Consider the following 10,359-nt stretch of genomic DNA (forward strand, 5'->3'; position numbering starts at 1 on the left):
CATTAGGAAAAAATTCTTCACAGAAAGGGTCATTGGGCACTGGAACAGGCTGCCCAGGGAGGTGTTTGAGTCACCTTCCCTGGAGGTGTTTAAGGCACGGCTGGACGAGGTGCTGAGGGGCATGGTTTAGTGATTGATTGGAATGGTTGGACTCGATGATCCAGTGGGTCCTTTCAACCTAGTGATTCTGTGATTCTCTGTGTCTCTCTGTTTGTTTGTCACTGTCTCTGTCTGTCACTCTCTATCTGTCCGTGTCTCTGTCTACATTTCTCTCTGTGTCTCTCCATCTTTCTATGTCTGTCTCTGTTTGTCACTCTTTATCTGCCTGTCTGTGTCTCTCTCTGTCCATCTGTGTCTCTGTCTGTGTCTGTCACTCTCTATCTGCCTGCGTCTGCCTGTCTCTCTGTATGTGTCTGTGTGTCTGTCTATGCCTATGCCCGTTTGTCACTCGCTGCCTGTCGGCCTGTCCCGGCCCCTTCCCTTCGCCGCGGTCTCTCCCCGGGGGGCGGTGCCGCTGTCCCCGCCCGGCGGCCCCGTGGGCGGCGCTGCCCAGGGCGGGGGCGGTGGCGGCGGCGCGCGCCGTGAGTGCCGGGGCGGCGGGGGGCGCGCGCGGGGGGGCGAGGCGGGACTGCGGTCGGGGCGCCGCGGTAGCGACTGGGCGGAAGAGGGGGGAGAAGCGGGCAGGGTCTGCGTCCAGCGGTCTCTCAGGTGGCGCCGCCCCGCCTGCCGGGGGCGCTGCGGCGGGTGGGGGCGAGGTGAGGCGAGGGGCGCGGGCGGGGCCGCCGGCCGGGGCCACCCGGGGGCCTCCGCGCCGACGGGGGCTGGGGGCGAGCGGCGGGCGCGCCCTGCCCGCGTCCAAGATGGCGGCGAGGGCGCCCTCACCCAAGATGGCGCCGCGGCTGCCGTGCCGAGAGGGGGCGGGGGCGCCCTGCCCGCACCCAAGATGGCGGCGCGCGTTCGCCATTTCCGCGTGGTGTCTGAACGGGGTGTCCAGGCGCTTCTTGAGTATTGTCAGGCTTGGCGCTGTGACTGCTTCCCTGGGGAGCCTGTTCCAGCGCCCCACCGCCCTTTGGGTGAAGAACCTTTTCCTAATGTCCAGCCTAAACCTGCCCTGGGACATCATCGTGCCATTCCCGTGAATCCTGTCATAGCCAGAGAGAGATCAGCGCCTGTTCCTCCTCCCCTTGTAAGGAAGCTGTAGACGACGATGAGGTCTCCTGAAGCTGTTGTGGTGAACGGTGCCAGAGTAGTAACCTTGGAGTGTTATTCGTTCTTAGTGATAGGACAAGGGGTAATTCTTTTAAGCTGGAAGAGGGGAGATTTAGCTTTGATTTGAGGAAGAAGTTTATTACTGTGAGGATGGTGAGGCACTGGGACAGGTTGCCCAGAGAAGCTGTGGCTGCCCCGTCCCTGGTGGTGTTCTACGAATCATAGAATCATAGAATAACCAGGTTGGAAGAGACCCACCAGATCGTCGGATCATTGAGTCCAACTATTCCTATCAAACATTAAACCATGCCCCTTAGCACCTCGTCCACCCGTGCCTTAAACACCTCCAGGGAAGGTGACTCAACCACCTCCCTGGGCAGCCTGTTCCAGTGCCCAGTGACCCTTTCTGTGAAGATTTTTTTCCTAATGTCAAGCCTAAATCTCCCCTGGCGGAGTTGGATGAGGCTTTGGGCAACTTGATGCAGTGGGAGGAGTCCTTGCCTATGGACACTTCTTGGATAAACCGTAATGTTTGGGTAGTTCCATAAGCAAATGCAAGGCATGAAAAGCAATCTACTATAAACACAGTACCTTCGTGCCAGATCTCTAAGGCATGTGCCAGGAGAGCTGATACGTGCAACCTGGTCTAGTGGGAGGTGTCCCTGCCCATGGTAGGGGGATTAGAACTGGATGATCTTTAAGGTCCCTCCAAACCATAACCATTCTATGATTCTAAAAGTGCTTTACATATAAGTTTAGAATAATAGAGTTGTTTAGGTTGGAAAAGACCTTTGAGACCAGCGAGTCTTAACTCTAAACCTAACACTGCCAAAATGGAAAGTTTCCCAAAACTAACAAATTTTCTGTCAGTTTGAGCTATTCTTCTTTAATATTTGCTAAGCTACTAAAGTAGTGCTGGAAAGGCTTTCTGGTTTTGTTTGTTTTAAGATTTGGATTCTAAAGTGTGCATGGAAAAAAACATTAAAAATGCTTCTTTGAAAATGTAATTGGCTATAAAATATTTGAACTAAAAATGAGTGATTGTGTCATTTTAATAGTAACTTGTATTCCTTCCATAGAAATTATCAGGTAGCTTAGAGCAATTTTGCCTCCCTTTGCCTTCCATGATAAAAAAAAAAAATTCAAAACCCAGACAAATACTGCATATAAACAAATTTTAAGATAATATGTTGTCAGAATCCTACTATGTGAAAAACTTGTGGCAATGGTGAGGGCTTTGAGGGGAAGGAGTGATTGCACTGGCCTCAGGTGACTCTTAAGAGAGTCAGTGGGTCGTGTTGGAAGTCATGAGGCTTTCTGGTTAGGAAGAAGGGGAAGGTTTTGGTGATGTATATTGGCTGGGCCAGTAGTAGGTAATGGTGACTGTATTTGAACTTGTGCAGAATGCAAGTGTGATTTTGATGGCTCGAAGGCAGGCTCTGCAGTTCAACTGTCCAAGCCTGCTGTAGGACCTGGGCCTATCATGTTGGTCATTTTCAGCTGAAGCTGCATTTGTTCTGCTCTTTATTACGAGTTTGCTTCAACATGTGACCTTGGAAGGAACTGCAGGAGCATGTTTTTATACTTGTAGTTGAGAATAAAAATGGGTTAATATCACTGCTCATAGTGGCTGCTTACGATATGGTTTGCTGTGGTATTGAACCCTACATTTTTCAAAGTCAGCCCACATTCAGTTAAGTATTTCCTATCATACTTACCTCAGGGAGACATACTAAAGTGATATGGACGAAAAGGACTAGACTTAGCGGGTATAACACAGTATATCTCTAGTAGAACTAGAAAACATAGAGATTTCCAGATGTTCCTGGCTCTAGAATTATGAATTGTAGTCTGTCATGATGCTGTGTAATGCTGAAACTTTGCTGGGGGTTTCTGAGGGCTCTTTTGCTGAATTGTGCTGTGCAAGTTGGAAGTTGGAGAGAACAGAGCTTTGCTACCCTTAATTGTGAAGTACAGTGGGCATCCTTTATGTTAAAGTACCTGCTGTGGGACAGACTTCACAGTTTTCAAAGTATGTCTGTAAGCATGTTGAGTGGCTTTTTTATTTTAATGGTGTCTGAGGTGATAGGGAGAGGCAAGATATGCTTATGGTAATAACAGGATTTCTAGTTTTCTTCTGGATGGCACCTTCTGCAAATGAGCTGTGGGAGTTGAGACCTATCTAAGTGACTAGCTCAGTGAAGGGCTCATGAGTCAAGGGGAGCAAAACCACAAACTTGCAAGGTATGCGGAGACTTAAAGGCTTCTGTTCTTCCTTGCTGAGAACAGAACTGAGGCTGTAGGTGGGATCCCCAGAGGCAAAGGAAAGGAATTAGACTCTGGTGGGACTTGTGCTGAGGTTCGTGGTGCTTGCATTTTACAATACCTGTAGCTGTTACCCGAGTCTGCTGCAAAGCTCTAGTATATACTATGGACTACTCTTTTGTCAATCTTTATTTTTGACCATGCAATAACAATCTTCTCTTTTGCTTTCATCTGGTAGGAATAATGTTTCCAACATGTCTGTGCAGTCTCTGCTTTGTGAAAGAATCGCTGTTGCCAAAGACTTGATCAAGAGAGCGGAAGCCCTTTCGAAGTCCCAGAAAAGGAGTATAGAAGGTGGGGCAAAGCTATGTGGCAAGCTGAAAGCTGAGCTAAACTTCTTGCACAAGGTGGAGGCAGGGAAGGTGGCCATCAAAGAATCCCATCTGCAGAGTACAAATCTTACCCATCTCCAAGCCATTGTTCAGTCAGCAGAGAACCTGGAGGATGTTGTCAGTGTCCTCCATGTCTTTGCTTATGAGGACAGGTTTGGAGAAAAACAGACACTGGTGGTAGATGTTGTTGCAAACAGAGGTCACACATGGGTGAAGGCCATCGGTCGGAAAGCTGAGGCCCTGCATAACATCTGGCTGGGGAGAGGCCAGTATGGAGACAAAAGCATCATTGAGCAGGCAGAGGACTTCCTGGAAGCAAGCCGTCAGCAGCCAGTAGAGTACAGCAATCCCCACATCATCTTTGCATTCTATAACAGCGTGTCCAGTCCTATGGCAGAGAGACTCAAGGAGATGGGAATATCTGTGCGAGGAGACATTGTGGCTGTTAACTCGCTGGCAGAGCCATCTACAGAAAACCATCACCTTAGTGGCAGTGAATCAGATGAAGACGGCCCTGAACTCCTGCAGGTGACCAAAGTAGACCGGGAGAATTTAGTGGCCAGCATTGCTTTTCCTTCCCAGATCAAAGTAAACGTGTGCAATAGAGTTAACTTGGACATCACTACCTTAATAACTTACGTCTCTGCTCTGAGCTATGGTGGCTGCTACTTCATCTTCAAAGAAAAGGTGCTAACAGAGCAAGCAGCTCAAGAAAGGAGAGAGAGAGTCCTGCCTCAGCTGGAGGAGTTCATGAAGGGGAAAGAAGTCTTTGCCTGTCAGTCTGCTGTCAGAGATTTTCAGTCCATCTTGGAAACGCTGGGAGGACCTGGGGAGAAAGAGCGAGCTGCAGTGCTTGTTAAAAGAATTAATGTGGTGCCAGATCAGCCATCTGACCGTGCCTTAGGACTAGTGGCTAGTTCAAAAATCAACAGCCGTTCTCTAACCATTTTTGGGACAGGAGACACGTTAAAAGCCATCACCATGACTGCAAATAGTGGTTTTGTGAGGGCAGCAGCTAACCAAGGTGTCAAGTTCAGTGTTTTTGTTCATCAGCCCCGAGCACTGACTGAAAGCAAAGAATCTTTTGCCACACCTTTACCAAAGAGCTGCCCACCTGATGAAGGACTATAAGTCATTAAAGGAGTTAGGCATTGAAATGTTGCAGGTGCTGCAGTGGAGGCATTTGGAGAAATGAATTGTCATAATACGTTTTGTGTCTCTACCAGTGAAAACAGTAGCTGGGGGGGGAAGTGTTCCTCAAGGAATTTGCAGTATCTTTACTCAATTCTTGCTTTTTTGAATCTGCTGACTATTAATTTATTCACTAAAGTAATAAGATTTCATTGATAATTGTTAGCTGGTGAGCAGTATATTAATTGTATGCATCCCTATTAAAAAATTCAGTTAAAACACTGTTGCCTTTGTGCCCTTGTCATTTTTATCCTTCTCAGGTTAAATTCAGCACCTTGGATGGGCTTCAGGCTTGAATTCTGTGGAAGTTAATTCTTTTTCACCTACCCTTCTCAACTTAATAGATTCAGAGTTACCATAACTGTGTGGAGACGCATGCCTTTTTGGGTGTGTGCTGCTTCCTGAAGACGTTACTAGTAGCCATGATAGAAACCAAATTAAGCCTTCCTTGTTCTACTGAAAGGAACCTCTGTGTGTGTATGCTGGTAGACTGAATTAGACAACAGCTTTAAAATTCCTAGAAAAATCAGTGGAGATTTGACTGTATTGGCACTAAGATGTTATGACTCATGGGCCAAACTTGACAGCCAGGGGTAGCAGACCAAGAAGGCAAATCCACTTCACTTTTCTCTTAGCCTTTGCCCAATTGCTAAGTTTTACTGGGTGCAAAACCTAGCTTGAGGCTTTGGGTAGCAGAATCCTCCCAAACTGAGCCTGCACCCAGGCAGTTTTTGAAACTAATGGGTTCTCTGATGTGGACTCATGGTGAACTTGTATTTGGCTTTGTTACTTGTGGATTACCTGAAACAAAGCCTCACTGAGGTCGTTTAGTGTTGGTATGGCAATGGTGGAGATTTTGGGGAGAGTTGCTGTTTTAGAAGTCTTTCTAATGTTTTTCTGTGTGCAGTAATGACAGCACCTGCTGTTTGGTATTAATGTACATCAGGATCCTAGTGGAAAACTTTGAGATGTCAGAGTGAACCTCTTGGCCCTGAGCTATACGTTTTATCAGGTCAGTGAAAGAGATACCCACTGAATGTTTTATAAGCTGTTGTTCAACAAGATAACATTATTATGCAGCTTACAGTTCAGGCAAAGTGCATTCCCTTGCCTCCTGCCACTCCACTCTAAATTTCTTCCTGCAGTACAAAGCAGCTGCAGTGCTACCCTTACCCATAGTCTCTTACGTCTTTCTTTCTGATTCTGGTACTTTGGTATATTCCAGCAGTAATGTAAAGATACTGGCATGTAAGCAAGACCACTCTGCGTGCTTCTTCCAGCTGGGTGAGCTTAGTTTCAAGGAGCAAAAGTATTTTTTGTTGGTACAACTTTTGCTGTACTCTGTTCTTGCCATCACAGAATCACACATTGGGTAGGGGGTGGAAGAGACCTGGAGGTCACCTAGTCCAACCCCACTGCTAAAGCAGGTTCACCTAAAGTAGCACCTAAACCATGCCCAGGTAGGTTTTTAATATATCCAGGGAAGGAGACTCCACAACCTCTCTGGGCAGCCAGTTTTAATGCTCTGTCACCATCACAGTGAAGTTTTTCCTCATGTTGAGGTGGAACCGCCAGTGCTCCAGTTTGTGCCCATTGTCTTTTACCCTGTCACTTGGCACCCCTGGAAAGAGTCTGGCCCATCCTCTTGACACCCATCTTGACTTTAGATATTTATAAATATTGATAAGTTCTCCTCCCAGTCTTCTCCAGGCTAAACAGACCCATGTCCCTCTGCCTTTCCTTATAAGAGAGAAGGTCCAGTACCCAAATTCTATGCATACTTTGGATGTGGAGTAACCTGTGCAGAGTTATCACTAGTAGCCACCTGTAACTTTTAACAATGCATAGGGCAGCCTGCTCTTCACCTGCCCCTCATTTCTGCTGGTTGCTGAGGTAGTGCATGGGATTTACTTAAGGTGGCTGGAACTGGATTTTGGTTTCTGTTGTGTTAACTTCCAGTCTTCTACCTGCCACTTCCATGAATCTCCCTTGGTGAGTTGTTCTAACAAAACATCTAGCCTGTTCCTATGGTCTAATTCTGTGTAACGAAACCTCACAGCAGGGTACATCTCGCACTGTATCCATTAATTTTTGTAAAAGTTCTTCTGAAGGGAGAGGAACACTAATGCAATGAAAATATATGAATGATATGTTGGCTGTGCTGCAGAAAGCCGAGTCTTCCTCTGTGGTTAACAGTGCAGACCTCATAGTGCAGGAGCTCAGGGAGACAGTGCTTTAGCATGGTGTGATAGATTTACCAGAACACAACCACAGATGGTTGTGAAGTGTTACAGTGCTATAAACAACTGGAAAGAAAGGTGCCTTTCTTTTCTGCTATGAGGGCTTGTACCCTGGACGCCTGGTGCAATGTGTTTCCTCTGCTGTAGGCGTGGGAGGCCATCTGTGGAGAATGAGAACTGTGTGTTTCAAAACTGTGTTTCTGTTTGGTATCAGAAGTCCTGAAAGCAGGTACAAGAAACGTCCTGGTGAATAATTTATGAAAAAACAACCTGGGAGGGAGGGGTTCTTTTCGGAGTTTTTAAAGCTGAGGTCCCTACGGACAGCTTACTATCTATCACTGATTAACCTGCTTTACAACCTTACAGGACATACTTACTGCTAAGTGCATGGAAATAGTGCACTTAGGCATGGTAATTCATTATGGTCTTTCAAGAACTAAACCTTTGTGTTTAAGTTACTTTTAATTTGCTTGCAGCCCTCCTACCCTGATGAGGGTTTGGAATGGATGGGAGGAACTGTTTCATTTCACTTCTTGAAGTGACTCTTAAGAAGTGGTTTCCCGAAACTTTCCTCGCTGTCTCTGATTCTGTACTCTTCAATATTCTCTTGGGCAACTTCTAAAGAGGTTTCTCCAAACCACAGATGAGAGGGCAGTGACCCAGAGAAAGCAGTGAAAAGCAACTAACCTCTGTATTGCCTAGGTTAGAAGTGGGTGACTTCTGTTTGCTGTATTTCTTCACTCCTGCTTCTGCTGCGCAGCTGGCTGACTTGTTTGGTAGTGATAGTCTTGTGTGAACATCAAATGCAACTCCATTTAAAAGCCTCTGTATCTGGAGCCATCATGTGGCGATTTTCTTCATTACCAGTCTTTTTTGCCCAACACAGCATTTGTTATGGAATCCTTTTTCTTTCTGTTACTAATTTATGCCAATCATGAGCAATATTTCAGGAATATCAAACTCCAGAAATTATCTGTGTGCCACTGTGTGACTTGAGGATTATTTATTGTTATTTTGTCTCCCTGTTGCATGGTGCAATAAGAAGCTCAGAATGTGGGTATTCTGGGTTTAGTTGGTTGATTTTGTTTTAAAAGCTATTTTTACCTTCAGTGGTTTTCTGGCTTATGGGTCAAACAGAATTTCAATGCTAGCAGACTGTAAGAATTACTTAATAAGATGAAACAGAAGCTAAATGCTGACTTGTAACAAAAGTGTGTTTTGATTGTAATATTTGATGGCTTTTGTATTACTTTCCAAGATATTGGTGATCTGTGTATATAAACCAGCATTCTGATCTAGTGCATTTAGATAGCTTGTACCTCATTTTACAAATGGGGGGTTAGTTGCTGGACTTCCCTAATTTATGACTTTACAAATGAGTAGTTAGAAGATACCAAATTATGTTTGAAATTAAGGTGAAAAAAATGGAAACCCAAGACTGCTTATCCTTTCTTCCAGTATCACACAACTGCTTTGTCTGCACAATGCCAGGCACTTGAGGTTACAGAGACATCTTGCTTGTTGGACTGGACTTTGTTTGGTTTTCATTCTACGATTTTTTTTCTGTTTTCTCTGAGGAGAGCCAGTATGTCTGTTCTGTGCGGCACTCAGCCTGCTCTTTTTGCTCCAACAGTATGAATACCAAACAAGTAATGCTGTGATGATGCCAAGCAGTAGAAGGCATTCACATATTATATGAGAAATAAATAGGTAGGTGAAGTTCTTGATGCATTAATGTTTTGAAGTTGTCTTCCACAGTTTTGTTTAAAGAAAACTTGGTTTGGGGCACGCCTATGTATGTTCTTTAATTACTGTTGTGCTGGCTGACAAAATTTGCAGATAAATGACTTACTTATCATTGTACCTGCAAGCCATCAAAACCTTCAGAGAGAGTTTTACATGTTGCAGCCACAGCTGTGTACAAGTGGTATCCTTTAATAGGGTAATGGGCTAAAGCTTGTCCTTCAAACTGTCCCCTGCCTCTGACGACACCTTCAGTGAACTTAAAGCAGTCTGCTGAAGCCTTCTGGAGCCTGTCTGAAAATACTTTCACAATCCTGTTCATAGTTACTGAATGCTTAATGTAGGCTTGGTCACACCAGTGAAAAAACAAGAAAACACAAGCATTAGTCGTTTGACATAAGTTTGAGAGGACATCTAGAAAATCATGCCTTAAAATCTTTCCTGTTAAAGTACAGCAAGGAAAGGATTTACAATAAAGAGGAAAGCTTGTAGTTGCAATGGCATTCTTTATTTCAGATTATTTTGCAAGCAAAACAGCACAGGATGCCTGTTATCTAATTAACCTGGTGAAGTAAGCAAGAATTAGATGGGGCTCTTGGACTGAAGACTATGGTTATAGTTTTCCTGCAAACTGTAATTTTAGGAACTGGTCCACTATCCAGGTTGCTGCGGGCACTACCTGTGCGTTCTTTTGTAGCGAAGTCCATCAGGATTTATGTTGCAGTGTATCCTAGAGTAAAAAAGAGACAGTTAATATAAAACTACTACCCTGAGTGACAGAACTGCATGGGATTGCAGTGGTGGGGCTTTGCAAATTGTTTCTTGCCAACACTGTGGACATTAAAATTGTTCCTACATAAACCGTGTTTACTAAAGAACTCAAAAAAATGGCCTCAAGCCTTCATCATTCAGAAGATCCTTCTGTCCATTTTGAAGACCTTCACTTATATAAGACATTCCTCTTAAAAAAAAAAGACAGCAAAAAAGGCTAATAATCCCCCCCCAAAAAAGTATGGGGATTTGTCAGTCTGATCATGAAGCTGTGTCTATTTACTGGTGAGGCTGACTGCATGATAAAGCAGTTCACTGTGGCAATGAGAAACGTGGAGACAGAGGGCATAACAGTTTCACTGCAGTGTAGGTACCAACATCCAGGGGCTAGGGGAGTAAATAGCATGAATGAGTGATTTTTTTTTTTCCTTGAGGTTCATCACGTCCGTTTACTGAAGCATTTGAGGTCTCGACACTACACTGATGGTAACGTTAGTGAAGGTGATAGTTTACAGCAAGCTCAGAAAGTTCTACCAAACCGCTTCCTT

The 10,359-nt window shown here is 45.0% G+C and overlaps 1 protein-coding gene across 1 annotated transcript; it reads left to right on the plus strand.

Moving 5' to 3' along the window:
- Positions 1-500: 500 nt before the first annotated feature.
- Positions 501-5,279, plus strand: C6H7orf25 (chromosome 6 C7orf25 homolog). The gene is made up of 2 exons (XM_069859750.1): positions 501-581; positions 3,713-5,279. The coding sequence occupies exon 2, from the start codon at positions 3,729-3,731 to the stop codon at positions 4,995-4,997; it is 1,269 nt and encodes a 422-aa protein (XP_069715851.1). The 5' UTR covers positions 501-581; positions 3,713-3,728; the 3' UTR covers positions 4,998-5,279.
- Positions 5,280-10,359: the final 5,080 nt, after the last annotated feature.

Source organism: Phaenicophaeus curvirostris, chromosome 6 (genome assembly GCF_032191515.1).
Source record: "Phaenicophaeus curvirostris isolate KB17595 chromosome 6, BPBGC_Pcur_1.0, whole genome shotgun sequence".
Lineage (NCBI taxonomy): Eukaryota > Metazoa > Chordata > Aves > Cuculiformes > Cuculidae > Phaenicophaeus > Phaenicophaeus curvirostris.